Consider the following 17,322-nt stretch of genomic DNA (forward strand, 5'->3'; position numbering starts at 1 on the left):
GGCCAGTCAGATCATCAAATTATAGTTAGTCTACTATTTATATTACACAATACACTCTATATAATACATTTGCTACTCTTTTTATTTATTTATTAATATAGAAATGCATCGTACAACCTAAAGTAAATTAATAAATGGAATTTGGTCTGGCTGCGGTCAAATTAAACTCAAATAGTAAATACAAATAATAATAATAATAGTACACCTATTTACTATCGTATAGTACACCTTGAGTTTTATTTGACCCCACCCGGACCAAATTCCATTTATTGATACACACGGTCAATCAGCAATCTTCTACTAAAATAAATTAGTTCAGAAAACCAAAAAGTAATACAAATTAACATCACTTTATATATATCCCTCTGACTTGTGTTTTAAATGAATTAAAAATGGAATAGACTGATTCTGAAATGCAATGTCTCAAATTCAAATATTTGATTTCTAAAATTTTAAACAACTCATCTTTGGGTTAAGAAACTAATTCATAAACCCCTATAACACACAAAATGAATTTAAAAACCAAATAATTAATTGAAGAATCTATTTTTTAATATGAACTTTGCCCTAAGATTTTTAAGATCATCTTTCAGAAATCATTTTAATTTGACAAAAATGACAGTTTGAACTAATCAACATCAAAGGAAGAATGATTCAACTTAATATATATACAAAATATGCAAACACATTAATAAAGCTAATAATAATACAGTCTAATAGCAATAAGATTGCAATTTTTAATTGATGTATTGCTGAAGAGATTTGGAGGTAAGTACTGTATACAGCAGCAAATATTTAAAATAGCCCTTCCTATGGAGGCTTATCAAAAAATTAGTTTCAATAAGCGATATATACCTATTTGATATAATTTTTTTAATCTCTATACAGACCTCACATTTTCGGAATTCAAGCTTTTTTTTTTATTACATTATTTGTAAATTTTTCCAAATTAGATTTCATATATTAAATGAATAATTTATAATCACAATGAAGTAAACTTAACTTCATCTTCCTAACACAAGAACACATGAATTTATTTTACATTCAAACATTTAAGTACTGTTTATATAAATGTAAACATCCTACAAAATTAGTTAAAAACAACTGAATTGATTTAGAAAAGACGTAAAAACTAAAAGAAGATAATGTGTATTCCAGAAAAAAACTGTTCAACACTTGAGAATTCTAAATATAAAATACAAATTTATTTTACCCTCAGAGAATTTATTTTGTGAAAAAAGTATTTATCAGTAATTTTAGACTCGTGAGCTTTCTAAAATAAACGAAACAATTAATAAAAGTTAAAAAAATCATTTTCAAAACAAGGAGCCATATAATGGAGCCTAATAAGATATACTAGCTGAATAAAAAATTACAATATTTATTTACTATCAAATTCTGAAGTTTAAAAAATAAAAACAAATGATAATTTTATGATAACTTTTACAGTTAATGCTAACTTTTGTTGGAACAATTTGCAAGGTGTTTTCAATGAGAAAGAAAATTAGCAACATTTTTTTAACAACCAATTATCTTCTATTTTTTTTTTTGTTAGTAAATGGATTAGAAATTATTTAAAGAAGTGAAACAATTTCTTCTATTAAGTTCCTTTAATTTACAAATTTACGTTTTCACAAATACAAAATTTTTGAACCAAATCAATCTAATAATTTATTTCTTGCAATGTAAGGCTTTAAAAACTATTTTAGGCATACGAGTGACCCACAGAACGTCAAAAATCCAACTCTAATCTGCTATTTGAGATCTTCAATATAGACAAACTTGCCTATTTCCCTAAATATAGACATCATTTCTAAAAACTTGTCTTTTTTGAACCAACAAGTCAACCGTGTGATCAATCTTAAGTTGTAAAATTTTGGTATCTTAAATCAGTAATCTTAAGAATCTTTAATGAAGTGCATAGAATTGTGTGATACTAAATCTCAGTTTGTTTTTACAAATTGTAACAGAAAGTTCCAGTTTTTGGCCACTACCAACTTCTTCAAACTATCAACATTTTGTGCAGATGCCTTACAATTGGTGCTTTATGATTGTTGTACACAAATCACATTTGAAAACAATAAAAATTTAAAGGTTAATGCTAGCAGAAGTCGAACTGATAAAAATTTAATTTATTTTATTTCTAATAAACAGAATCTCTAAGCAATAAACGCATTAAGTCATAACGAGGTCTATATTGCTCTTGTGGACGCTAGAATCGATAGTATCCATCTGATAAAAGGCACATAGCATTATGAAATTAACAGCTGCAGACAACATTAGTGTATTATGTGCTGATTAGTCAGTTTTCATGACTAGGATGGGGAGTGGGGGAAATGGAGTGGCAAGTATGGCTTATATAGTTTTATAAAATGTTTAATGGAATTCCTCAGACTACAGAAAGTTCATTTTCCATCAAATGTTCAGAAAAACTAAGAAGTTAATAACTTCAACAAATCAGGAATTAGTCCTTATTTTAAAAATATTTAAGGATAAGTGCAATTCATCTATATATTAAAATCACCTTGTTCTGGAAGACTATTAAACTCATCTCATGAAATTATTATAATTGTTTCTAAATTATTGATTAATGGGAAAAAAAATTGAAATAACTAGGAAATATTTTCTTGCTGGATGTTATCACCTCAATGTAAAACTAAGTTATTAGCCATACATAAAAGTGTAAAATTTTTAGGAACTAATGTCTTATACATGTACTTAAATTTAATGAAAAATTCTTTATAGTTCATCAGTGAATCTGGAAGTCTTTTTTAACAAAGTTTCAACTGACTCCAGTATAGTCGTTGGATTTTGGCTATGGATTTCGACTCCTCTTTTGTGTTCACCACCAAAAAATTTTACAGTGGGATAACCAGAAATTTGAGCCTTTTGACAGAGTTGTGGATACATTTCACAGTTCAATTTGCCACTTTTTATCTTTCCTTCAAGTTTCTGCAAAAAATAATAATAAATAAATAAAATAATAGTAAATAATGTATAATGTGAAAGTGTACAGAAAACTTGCATAGTGCATCAATGTTAGTTGAGAAAGTTGTATCGTAATACCGCCTGTATTCATAAAATTAAAATTTTATATAAAGAGAAGTTGATCAGGTATATGGTCAATGAATAACACAAATAAAACATATTTATATGTATGAACTATTATATAAATATATTTATATAGACCTAAATTTCAACCCTTCATCAAGAATAAATTTAAAACAAGGCTTTTTTTTAATACCTATCAAAACTATCATCAAACAGGTACATATGGAGTACAGGACTTCGAATGGAAAAACGATACTGCACATGTTCCCACCAGTTAAATGATAGTTTTGAATTGTGTTGGAACAAACTAATTATGTAACAGAATAACTAAACAAAAAAAGAATAACTAATCAGAAAACACAAGTATAAAAAGGAAATAAGAGGATATAAATGGTAAAAATATAACAAATAATATGAAAATTTAAGACCATGGAAATTATTATAATATAGTCAAATTAAATTATACAATTATTATGACTTATAATTAGTATGTAAATACAGGAATATGAAAATTGTCACAATAATTTAAATATAAAAGCTTGATTAATCATTTTAAGTTTCAAAATCCCATATATACATTCTGGTTATCAATACTTTTCTCTTGTTTATTTTATTATCCTATAATATAATGGATTTGTTCTAATGCAATTCAGAACTATCATTAAGCTGGCAGCATACAGGATTTGAAACATAATAGACATGTGCCCGACAGTTTGATGATAGTTGCAAAGTGTGTAGAAACAAGTATATTGAATATCTTTTTTTTCTATTAATAAAGTCTATATAAAACCCTGATTAAGGCCTGCAATTTGGGCTAAAAAATTAGTGCAAATAATAAGTTTTCCTTATAATTTTGTTCTCTTCACTGACCCACTCTCTCTCCCAATGCCAAATATTAACCTATTGAGCTCTATGTACAAATATGTGTTTAGTGAAAGTCATCCATGTGGACTAAGACCACATGTATGTTTTTGTTGATCAATATGCAGTCACTTTTGAGTAAAATTAATATAAGAGTACTCATTAGTAATCTGTCTTCCTTAGATAGCGGTTGGGCACCATTAGGGTCATAAAAATCTCCAGGAATTTCCAAAATGGAAATCCCATTTTACGTTACTCCCTTTAAGTACACTTAATTTGATAAGGAAGACAATAAAATGGTATAAAAAATTGTTTTTCCACTTGTTAAATTTAGTTGTATATAATGCATATATTTTAAATCAAGATTGTACTGGTAACAAACCAAAATTGAGTGAATTTCATTTATCGCTAATGAAAGACATTTTATGAAAATATCAACAAAGTAGGAGGAAAACAAAAATCTAAGGATTTACCATTTATGCTAATTGAAAGGTATTTTCTGTCAAAATGTGAGAATCGTGCGGGCATAAAAGAGTTGACAAGAAGAAAGTTTGCTGTTTGCATAAAAAGTATGAGTGATATGAGACACAAATGCAAAAAATATGATGTCAGTCTAGGTATCGATAATTGCTTTAAAATTTTTCACACACAATTAAATTATTAATTTCTGTTATATATATCAAATTAAGTTTTTTAGTGTACAATTTAATGTTTATAATAAATCATTTTAATACTCCAAAATAACACTCTTTAATTATTTAACCTTCTGCAAAAGAATTACTATAATTTATTACTATTTACGCCTTGAATAGTCACTTCAGTGTAGCAAAAAAGTATTGAGGCCCCAGTGGTCAGTACTACCCGAGCTCTGTCCCTACGGACTGTTTCAGCTGGGAGTATTCAGAGCTCAAATGGTTAAACCACTAATACCTATACCTAATTAAATCATAATTCAAATATTACTATGAACATCAAATACTAAATTAAATTAAAATTTTTCATCAACTCACCCTTGAAACAGATATGTAGTCAGGTTCAAAACTGACACAATGGCCACACCATGGGGCATAGAAGTCAACAAGCCAATCATTGGAGTTTGTTCCTGAGAGAATTTTGGAAAATTCTTCTGGCGTCAGTTCAATTACAGGTGATGGTATGAAATTGTACAACCATCTCCTCAGTGTTTGTACATCCCTTTGAAAACCATTGAATACACTAAAATTAAGAAAAGACCAATTTATTAATAGTCCCAGAAAAATATTAAGTATGTCACAAATTTATTTTTTTTTATATTACTTGTTCTGAGATCAATATTAAAAAAAACTCATAATTAAAAAAAAATTAATAAATTCCATTCATTCACTGTTCTTTATCAATTTATAAAACCACTTTGTATATTTATTAAATAACTATTTTTAAAAAAGAAGGAAATAAATATGTAAAACCATTTACTGGATTTATTTATAAAATTTTATTCAAGAGACAATATCACTAGGTAAGTACAAATGCCATTTATAGAAGGTCATGCATGACCAGTGGTATCAAAAGCTTATGAGATAGTTGAAAATTATTTTGTTAACAATAAAATTTCTTCATGTCTTAAAAGAATAGATAGATGAAAAACTATTGTACTACTGCATTAATTTTATAATTATAGTTATTACTCTCAGTTCCACAAGTAATTAGTTATAACAATATTAGCATTGCAATAAATTACTAATGAGGAGTCCCACTGCAAGGATGGTTTAAATTACCTCCTCCTTTTTTGTTTCAGCAATAATTTTTTAGTACCGACGAGTCTGAATTTTTAAAAACCTTGACTCAGCCCATATTCAGCATATGGATAACCATCATTAATAATTTCACCTTTACTAAATAATTCAAAAACACTATCCAAAATTATAGTCTCAAAACATTTATTTCATTCACACGTCCAACGTTTCAGCCAATTCGGCCATCTTCAGGGACAATCTCAAATTACTATGAGACATATTATCCAACCATTTAAAAAAAAACTCCATACAGGCCATTCTGCCCAGGTCAAAACATTAATATCTAATATGTCAAAATTACATTAAAAATCACAATCAAATTATTTCCCTTTTATCACTATTTATACACTCAAAAGTGTAAAGATAGTGATAAAAGGGAAATAATTTGATTGTGATTTTTAATGTAATTTTGACATATTAGATATTAATGTTTTGACCTGGGCAGAATGGCCTGTATGGAGTTTTTTTTAAATGGTTGGATAATATGTCTCATAGTAATTTGAGATTGTCCCTGAAGATGGCCGAATTGGCCGAAACGTTGGACGTGTGAATGAAATAAATGTTTTGAGACTATAATTTTGGATAGTGTTTTTGAATTATTTAGTAAACAATTACCAGTCTCAAGAAAGAAATTTAAAGATTATAAATAAATAATTTCACCTTCACAAGCATTGTTGTTTTAAAATTAAATGACTAATAAGTATCTAAATGATTGGTTGCAGACATAGGCAGGAAGGTTTTATTACAAAGAGGGATAGAAATAAAATGGGTTTGGCATTGGAACTTTCACTAAATATCTTAAAATAAACATGGATCATTTCTCTGCATTTTTACTAATATTGGTCACATTTAAATTATATTAGTTTCGTTTTGTAAAAAATCAATTATCTTACAAATGAGTGGCTATAATGTTCTGGAAAATGTATAGACTTTGAGTAATTACAAAAACTAATTTTTTTTTAGGTTTTGAAAAAAAATGAAAATCTATACCGTTATAACCCATGAGGGATCAAGGGTTCAGTACTTAGTAAGCAAGTACTGTTCCTTGAACAATGGTTGTACAAGGAGGTAATTACTTCATGATCACGCCCAATGTCCAACTTTTTCTCCAATTAAGGATACTCACTTTATAAGGCTTGGTGGACCCTGGAGGTTGTTCAAACCCCCAGGGTTTACTCATGACTACAGTAACAGATAATAATTTTTTTCATTTTCGTTTTAAAATTGATTTTTTTTAAACTACTTAAGTGTCTAAATTTTATCTTAATCCAGCCTTATTTCACATCTAAAGAATAATGAGAACCAACATTAAAAATTTCAATTTTGTAGAAATTGTCATTTTTTTTTTTTAGATAAAGTGAGTAATAAGTGGTAACTGGCACGCACTGTACAATTTAATTTTATTATAAGTTTTTTATTTAGATGATTATCTTTTCGTTTCTCACTTTCCAACAATATCTATAATATTATAAATTGAAGTACCATAAATATAAAATGAAATAAAATTCTTACATTACGCTAGATACACCTTCATTTTCGTATGGGTGTAGTTCAATGTGTGGATAACTTCTCACACCTCTTTCCTGACAAAGGTAGGGTTCATTTTCACAGTTAACTTCAGCTATTTTGACAAAAGGTATATCGCCCACAATCTATAAAACAAATGATTTTTTCAATTTTTTTTTTCAGACCAAGCTAAAATATTTAAAATAAAATAATAAAAACCTTGGCTAGCTTTCTATAGTGAGGCGCAAGTTGTTGGCATGGACCACACCACGGCATGAAATATCCTATCATCCAGATGGTTCCTTTTGTTTTACGACCAACAGTTTCATAGAACGTATCTAAGCTCAGTTCAATTACTAAAAAAAAAAAATTAACTCGTCTAACTACTGAGTACTCTCATATCAATAGACATTTTTGTAACAGGTATTTAGAATAAACATAATTTATTAACTCACCATGTGGATGTAATATATCTTCTACGAATTCTATAATACTAGCAGCAGAGTGTCCCCTAAAGCTCTGTGGTCTCCTCGTGGCATTAAAGAGGAGAGTAGTTGGATAAGATCTAACACCTTGCCCAGCACAGAGGTCGCGGTGCACCGTACAATCTACTGTGGCAAAGGAGATCTCACCAGGTGTGAAGGAAAGGGAAGCCTTCCGGAGCTGAGGCAGCAGGCGGAGACAAGGAGGACACCAAGGTGCGTAGAAGTCCACAAAAAATAGACCTATTTACAAACTAGATTACAATATATCTTGATTGAAACAGTTAGTGCCCTAATACATAATGTGGCCAGAAGGGCAATCAATTAGTCTCTTGAACACAAAAATTCTAAATATTGCATTTTCACTCAGATATTTTTCTTTATTAATTTTGATAGGGCTCATATGTCAGTTATTAAATTCCAAACTTTTTTGAAATGTTAAATTAGACTGAAAAAAATAGTATAGTACGGTGCCCACATCACACTAATTTCACTTAGGACCATTGGTGGAGTTAAGAGAGGTATAGGGCACATGCCTCACCTCCCCCTTCCCTCAAGTTCTTAAATATATTATGCAAAATAATTGTCTATAGCAAATATGACAATAAATTACAAATATTATGAATCCATGTTTTAAAGTAAACATTGCTGTACTACGGTAAAATGATTTGTATTTCTTTAACACCTTGTTCACTAGAGAATGCCTTAAACATACATATCAATACATATACTTCTTATCGCAACCTCGTAACAGTGTGAAGCACATGTAGTAAGAGATTTTGGAATTAGAGTCAAGATAATTTGAATTCATAACTGCTTACCACTTAACTAATTAAAATAGAAATTAATTTCTACAAAAATAAAGCTACTAAAAGTCATGTTATCACTAAACTTTTCCTAAGTAAATATTTCATGTCAAGGTATGTAAAAATAATAGTCATTACAACCATTTTTACAATTTACAACATTTTACAACATAATAGTCATTTTTTTTTTTACTTCCATTATTAATATTAAATAATAGTCAATTTCTCTAGATTTTCAGCTTATCAACGGGATATTGAAAATTCCATAATATATTCTAATTTCGATAAGTTACATCAATCATACACAATACACAAATACACAAAATTTAAGATATTTTAGAGAAACCTAATTTGAAAATTCAGCATTCAAGCTCTATAAAATTATTTCAAATAAGGAAGATAAGAACTAGCTGACATTAAAGACGGTTAAATCATAATTGAATGTAAGAAGTTTAATCAATATTTTTACAAGGATTGATAAAGCTATTGTCGCTTTAGTAAATATGGTTATTATTATGCCAACTCTAAATAATTACAAATTTTGGGAGTAGTGTCTACTGATCTTAGTGCTCAAGAGAATAACCATCTGCCTGGTAACCTAGTGTAATAGGACACTCAGGTGATAACAAAAATTTTCTAATTTATTACTCGTCAATAAATCATAAAAGAAAACACTATTATTCTTAAGAACAAAACTCACCACCACGCCGAACTTCGGACAAAAATTCGGCTTCTCCTATAGTTCTAATGTTTGTTGCTGCAGCTGCTTCCTTTGCAAACGCTGAGACACCAAGGGCTGTTTCACTGCCATGATGAAACTCCCATCCACCACCAGGCTGGTATTCAACAAATAAATGATTATTAATTCGAGGCTTTCCGTCAATAACTTTCTAAAATCCAATATTTTCATGATGAGGGTTATATTACACAAAATGGTACTTTTCTAGTTGAGCTTACTTCCACAAATTGGGAGATTACTAATATCCTTCTTATTGTTACACTCAAGAGTAATTTGATCAAGAAGAAAATCAACAAAGAAGTAGTTTATTTGTAAGTTAAACAAAACTGCGATTATTTTTTTCTTAGAATTGTTGAATTCTTGAGGTGATATTAAGGAACATAATGGAAAAGCATTATAAAATTTTTGGATTAAAACCATTAAAATATAAGACTCCTGAATAGACAAATTTTGTCCACTTTCAGTAGTTTTAACAAAAATACATGAGATTTGACACTTCAGTTGTTTTTTGGAAATGCAGCATACTTGAGTAAAAAAAGAAAAACAACTTTTCAAAACTCAGAAATACTATAAAGTTAATTTATTCAAGACAACTTATATAACTAACTATAAGATTAAACTAATCATCAATCTAATTTTAACTTTACTTTTAATTCTGCATAGTTTTATTTTATTTTAACAATTTACCTTAAACACACCAAAGAGAGGATATCTAGAAATAGATAAAGTCTGACATAGGTTTGAATAACGACCACAATTTATTCTTCCTACAAACAAAGAACAGTTATTTAGAAATCATATTAATGTACCTATTGTTACTTATAAATCATTTAGGAAAATGGATAAATTTACAGAAAAAAAAAAAAAAATCCTACCTCAAAACCTAAGAAGGGCAGAGAGTAAAAAAAACTGGCAGCAGTAACTTCATCATTTTTACTAACCAGTGTCAGGTACTCTTTTTAATTAGTGCCGTGTGAACCCAATATCATTCATAAATTGAAACAAAATTGTACCTAATTTCATTCACAGCTATAGTTATAGAAACTTATCAAGCAAATTTGGAAGTATAAAATATTATTTTAAGAACATGATAAATCCACATCCAAAATAAATATTATATGGCGATTCCCAGCTTTGGCAAATTATAAAATATTGCTCAATTTAAGTAATTTTTTTTCCCCTCAAACACTGCATTACTGACTTTTAGAAAATGCTTTATGCGTAAGATAATAATTATGTAAGGTTATTGTACACAATTAATAAATCAATTTTCAGATATTATATCAAAGACAATAATAAAATATTAAAGAAGAATTACAAATTTTAAAATGTTTGAACAAGTTATTTTATTGGAATATTAAATGGATTTGTGAAGATACATTTGAGGAGGATTATAGTAAAAATTGATCCATCCACTTTTAGAAAATTATTATAAGAGTATCTCAAGCATATAAGTTAAAATTGTATTGAAAATGTTTATTTGTAACAAATATTTGAAACAGAGAAATTTAAATTTATTAATAAATTTTAGATTAAAATTTTAATTTGTGAAAAAATCCTTCACTTTTGATAGAATACTAGCCATTTTTATACACAACGAAAGTAATAAATAGAATTTTAAAATAATGCTCTGTTTTAATCTGATATTTATATATGTCTTGAAAAAAAAAGCTACATTACACAAGTGGAAATTATCAAGGTTTTAGTTTCTTTTTTTAAGGTAAATGAAATCAACATATTGTTTTATCAAAAGGAATCCCTTATTAGTTAAAAAATCAAAACTAACAATAAAAATTTAAATAATTGTCAATATCCTACAAAATTAACCACACAAAATATTTCAAATACAAAAATAACAAACCAATTTTAAAATTGCTCAAAAGAGCAGGAAGTTTTTTAACTTCAGTGTCCAAATCAGTCACAGGACCCATGTGGAAGTATATCAGCCATGGTGTTTCAGACCCAAGCTGGAGTTGAGCAATCAAATCCTATAGAACAAACAAAAAATTATTCATTTTTGTTTCGATTGTTTCCAAATGTTATATTTTTTTACTCCTAATTTTTCAATTTACACAACTAAAAAGAATAAAAAAATAAATAAGTTTACAGTGAAATATTAACAGATAAAATTCATTATTATTCATTTGTATTTACATCATACTAGTTCATAAAAGGGTAGTCCTTTTTTAATTTTTAACAACTACCTGTGAAAACAACAAAACCCGGAAGGTTCCGCCATTATAAAATCTAACAAAATATATAGAGCAAATTTAAAAATTTGCAAAATTAAAATTATAAAAACTTGTCCAACAGACAAGTATGGACATAATTGAACCTTGATTTCTAAAATTTAAAATGCAGGAGACAATTTTTGATTTTAATGACAATTTTTGTTTTTATTTTCTCTATGAAAACAAAATTTTCTTATCTTTGGCGAGTGAAAATGCAAAATGATAGTAAAAAACTAAGATCACAGAAAACTGGTTTATTGCTAGGCCTGGAAGCAAATGAGACAGGCAAGTTTTATCTGGCAACTCTGTATTCAAGCCATTGGCTCATGGCCACGCTCTTTCCCAACATTATCTCCTCAACTTTCTACACATTTCTTCCCCATAACATACCTGGAATTTTTCATCATCGATCTTCTGTAAACCAGGTAGAAGGTTGAGTACTTCCCCTAGAACAGCTCTAGGCTCCTCGGCTCTGATAGGGGCAGAGGCCCAAATATCATGAGCAGATTTAGTCAGGTACATAAGGCCATCATCAGTATTCCATTCAGCACAAGGCATCTTCTTACATGAGATATGGGCGACACCCAATAAGCCACGCTATAAAAGTATAAATAAGTAAAGTAAAACTAATAACAAATTGAATCACTGAAATGAAAGGAGGGAAGATTACCAGCATAGCAGCAATTATTTTCTGTTTCTTAGTAACAGATGAAAGAGGTGATAATATCAGTAACCAGCTGGAATGTGTTTCCTTCTCTAAGTCCCAAGTAACTCTATCACTAACATGGATCATATTGGTTTTTAAGCGATCCAATACAAAACGCTCCAGGTCTTCCCTTGATTTAGTCCCATATAAAACTTCATTCTGAAATAATAACATCGCATTAGGCTTAAAAAAAAAAATTTTAATTACAATGAGTCGTATCCATATCCATAAAATTGCTATGGTGAATATCTAACGGGAACATAATAGTACAAAGGTAATAGTTTAATAAATATTTTTTTACTTGTTCATTTACCTAAAAAAGTGGATGTTTCTTTCCTACCAGGGATGCAAGAAGTTTGCTAAACTTTAGAAAGAAACTATAGTTTAATTGCCTAGCTTTTGAGACATTAGAGTACATTTATCACTCCCATTTATAAGTCTTAGTTAAATTGCACATACACGAATACAAAAGAAAAACTGGTCGATAAATAAATGCAAGGGTTCGCATATAAAAAAATTAGGTTTGATGTATAAACAGAAAGTAATTTGTTTTATTTGCAGATACAAATACATTATCTTTCAATAGCCTAATACTTGAATAGAAAAATATGTTTCAGGGGAAGAAAGCAAGAAATTATTTTTTTTTTTTTTAGCAAGAGTATGCAAACATTTCTTTTTTAACTTTCACTAACTTACATAAGAAAGATAGAGTATGTATAATATGTTAGGGCAACACCATAGCAACTTCAACTCTGCAGCAGCACTGGTTTAAATCCACTCTGGGAAAATTATATTTAGTCAAAGGCCAATATCATGAAAACTTGACCTTTCCACTTTGGTTTGAATAGGTTGGTAACAGAGGCGAGATGGTGGGTAAGCAAAAAAAAAGGTCTGTATATGTGTAGGTATCAGGTCAAGTTACATGAAACTGAAATTAGGTATTTAAGGTTTACTGAAATTATATTAGAATCTACTAGCTGGAAGCATAACTATATATTATCGATTTAATTATGCTTCAATTGAGTGGTCTTTAATATCGGCTTGGTTTTAATCCTCTCATTTAAGTAGCTGACAGGGCTTAAATTGCCAAATTTTCAAAATTGTTGCCTCTAAATTACCTTTAATTTTTAATGATGAGAAGATAGTTGACTGTGGATAATATATATGAGAAGAAGATGGTTGGGGGGGGGGGGGAGCACGGTCAGAAAAGAACACTAATAACTAAGTTTTTAACTTATTTGCTTCCTTATCTTCTCCTCATATACCTTTAATTTTGTTCATTTACAATAATTGACCATCACTTATTGTCAATAGTAATAAAAAAATATTCACAAAATGAAAGAATTCGAAAATTAAACAAAGGAGAAAACGGAAGAAATATTTTTCCAGGTTGAAAACAGAATTCCCTAAATAAGATAGATGTATGACAAACCATTTTTCTTGACTGTACATGGAAGAAAGCAGGTAAGGAGAGGAGGGACTGCTTAGGGCTGAGATAGGCCAAGATTTTAATAACTAAACCCTCTACTTCTAAAACTAAGTGGCTGTTAGGCCTAAACAGAAACGAACTCCGATTATTAATAGAAGTTCTTACAGGTAATTGCAGACTTAAAAGACATCTTAAGATATGTGGAGTAGTCCATGAAGAAACCTGCTGCTTATGCGGACAGGCCCCAGAGACTGCCTTACATTACATAGCAGACTGTGGTAGGTATGCATCAGTAAGATACAGGCTTCTAGGATCTGATAGAATCACAGGAAATGAAGCTTCCTCTATAGATTGGGAGTTCCTCTTTAATTTCATTAAAAAGTCGAAAAGGTTCGATATAGAGGAATAAAATACATTAAAGAGCCATTCCATTGGTTAGTCTTGGGGATGGCAAAAAGGACCAATAGGCCCACTTGCTGGACTTGTTTCCCCCTATCATTACAAGTACTAGCACTGTTGGAAAGCTAAAGATTTTAAAAAGACTAATATCTAAATTATAAAAATCAGACTGAACTGGACAGTAACAAAAAATAAATAAATTAACTGGATTTAATAAATAAATATTTTTGTTTTTCCAAGATTGTTACGACAAAAATAAGTTTTCGCATCTCATTATTAACATATAAATAAAATAAATGTCTATTTAAAGTGGTAAGTGTAAGTGATGCGATGCACACACCACACCAGATTTATAATAATTCTAGTTTTTACCGAATGTAGTAGTAAATAATAAGAGTGGACCCCAGAGGGCTCCCGACCTGTAGCGTTGGCTCACAAATGTATAATGATGATTATATACTGATAGAACAGAAAACAAATTGTTTGAGCTCAAGCTTGGACCTTAGATGCATTGATGGTCAAATGCCTTATATAATTTATAATAAATTTAGTAAACAAATATTAATATGAATCATATGTATACAAAGAATGTTATGACTAGAAAATACTCACAGTTGGATAAAAAACCAGAGTGGGATAGGAAGAAATTCCTTGTTCCCTACATAATGACCAGTCTTCTTCACAATTCACAGCCCCAAAATAAACTGCTCCGTGCATTTCTTCGGCTAAAGCTCTCCATACTGGAGCAAGTTTATGGCAAGATCCACACATAGGTGAATAGAAATTAACGAACCATTGAGCACCAGAACTTTCTACATTATTTTCTGAAAATAATAATAAACATTAATAAAACTGTTATGATGTATATAATACAAATGTAATTGTATATAAATTATAGCCCTCAAATAATATCTGATTTGAGAGGAATTAATTTTTAATATTTTAGTACAAAATTGATAAATACATACTAAGCAATAATTACTCAACTATAATGCTAAATTATTTATATGATTATATAAAAAGTGATAGGATGAACAAATTAAATTAATCATATAGGTAATTAAGTATAAATATTTTGAATAATAAAAAATTTGTATTCATTATTTGTTTGTGACTAAATGTATATTGAGTTCAAACGACACACCAGTTCGATGGCAATCATTTGTCGCTCCAGAAAATAATCACTGAACCTGTGATACCTTGTAAATCCAAAACATAAAGAAAAAAAAAACACAAAATTTCAAAATATTTAAAATAAAAAATCAACAAATCCTTATAGAGACATCTTGTTTTTACTATAGTTTTTTAGGATGCCTATATAATTGTTTTTGACTTAAAGTATTATTCCAAAATGCCTCCAGAATGATACTTTTATTTATTAATATTTGTAAAATTGTAAACAATATTTTTCTTTTAACTGATGGTCTATCACTGTAATATGATGGGGATTCCTTCATTAGTAACTCAATACTTATTCCTCGATGGTCCTGATTAATGAATCTTGATACTCCACTCTAGACACCCTCACAGGTGACCTACAGGTAGCATTCAGAGTTTAGCAAACAGGTCCACTACTAGTACCAGTGGTGAAGAAAATCATTCGTAAGTTAGATTAGAATTAATCCAAATACATCTGTACGTCCTATTTTTATTTGTATATTTTTTGGGAGGTTTAATTTTACAATGTTTGAGATTGAAAGCAACATTCAAGTACATTATCTACAAATGTTAATATTTTTGTCTTCACTGTTACATTGTCCATTATGTTGCTTCAATAATATTGTATTAACTGTGAAGTTCATCAAGCCTTACTGAAAAAAAAAAAACTGTATTGCCTCGGAACATCGATAGCAGAGGGATTGCTTTCAATGTCAAACGTTCAAACATAAAACACACACAAAAAAAAAAAAAAAAAAAAAATGAGAGTTACAGATAAATTTGAATTAATTCTAATGTAACTTAAGAATGCTTTTCTACAATACTGGTACTAGTATTGGTGTAGTGGACCTTTTGGTCAAACTGTGTATGCTTACTCTACATAGGTCACCTTTAAGAGTATCTTCAGTGGAGTATCAAGATTCATTTCTCAGGACCATCAAGCAACAGTGTTAAGTGACCCATGAAGGAATCTTCATCATTTTTGACCAGAGATTCTGGAACCCTTGGTGTGGCGAAACTGGAAACCTTAGGCATTATGGACTCATTATTGGACAAAAAGAAATTATTAGAATCACTGATGGGACTTCTGTAATCACTAACATTAATGAATTAACCAGAAAGAGTATAAATATAAATATAAAAAAGAATACCTTACAAATGACTGCTTATAAGCAGCATATAAAAATATTTTAGCCTATAAATACTTACCAAAGTCAACATTGCTTAAGGTAACTATATGAGGGTCATCATCATAAATGCCAAAATGATCTCTATAGTAGGTGTAACTGTGATATTGTGGTTTGGTTTGTTGGCTATCATCTTCTCCATGAATGTCATAATGTTTTCGTTTCTCTGCATCTTTAAGGACTTCATATGCACGAGTGATTTTTATAAACTTATCATGCGCCTCAGGATCTTCCTAAAAAGAGAATTAAAATATAATATTATAAGTGAATACATCAGTAAATATTAAATGCATTTTATATCTTACCTGATTTTTATCTGGATGTAAGCTAACTGCTAATTGTTTGAAAGCCCTTCTGATTTCCTGAGTAGTTGCTGCTTTTTTTACACCCAGGAGTTCATAGTAATCAACTTTACAGTGTATGAATGGTAAATAAAATAGTAAAATTAATTTAAATAAAAACCTGAAAACCATAGCAGAAACATTGTAGATGAAATATAATAATAAACGGAATCAATTTAACAAAATAGCAAGAGATGGTGTAAAATACTAAAAACAATCTGTGAGTAAAACTTACATTATAATAAAAATTCGAAACGTTACAGCATTATAGGAACGATAACTGAACTAATAGCCTAATGAATAAATGGCTACCTTATTTTGAAATAATCATTGATATGAATTTAGAGATTTTAGATAAAACTTAAGAAGACCCTAGCAGGCATATCGGTCGTTGGAAGCTAAACTTGTAACCTCCAGCATCTCTACTCCTACTCGTTCCTATTTTGATAAGGCCGATGATAAGCCTAATATCTAAAGATAAACGTTTTCTTCTAGATTCCTTTGTATCATAAAGTTTTAAAACGAACAAAATATAAATGTTGAGGTATGCTAAATGAATAAGTTAACGTAATCAATTGTATAATCTGCCTGGCCAATGACCTATAATTTCCATAACACCTCTTTAATTGTGTTGCGAAATCACCGGTCTCAGAA

At 29.3% G+C, this 17,322-nt stretch overlaps 1 protein-coding gene across 1 annotated transcript; it reads right to left on the bottom strand.

Annotated features, from left to right (window-relative positions):
• Positions 1 to 2,596: 2,596 nt before the first annotated feature.
• LOC106681393 (dnaJ homolog subfamily C member 10) lies at positions 2,597 to 17,043 on the bottom strand. Its single transcript, XM_014421678.3, has 14 exons — positions 16,904 to 17,043; positions 16,633 to 16,789; positions 16,350 to 16,560; positions 14,595 to 14,806; positions 12,119 to 12,313; positions 11,839 to 12,045; positions 11,079 to 11,205; positions 9,905 to 9,984; positions 9,179 to 9,314; positions 7,646 to 7,915; positions 7,410 to 7,546; positions 7,197 to 7,336; positions 4,923 to 5,127; positions 2,597 to 2,952 (listed from the first exon to the last, which is right to left on the bottom strand). Coding segments are annotated over exons 1-14 (2,292 nt in total). The 5' UTR covers positions 16,906 to 17,043; the 3' UTR covers positions 2,597 to 2,739.
• Positions 17,044 to 17,322: the final 279 nt, after the last annotated feature.

The sequence above is a fragment of the Halyomorpha halys genome, unplaced genomic scaffold, assembly GCF_000696795.3.
Source record: "Halyomorpha halys isolate HHAL.00 unplaced genomic scaffold, Hhal_1.1 Scaffold332.1, whole genome shotgun sequence".
NCBI classification, from domain to species: Eukaryota; Metazoa; Arthropoda; class Insecta; order Hemiptera; family Pentatomidae; genus Halyomorpha; species Halyomorpha halys.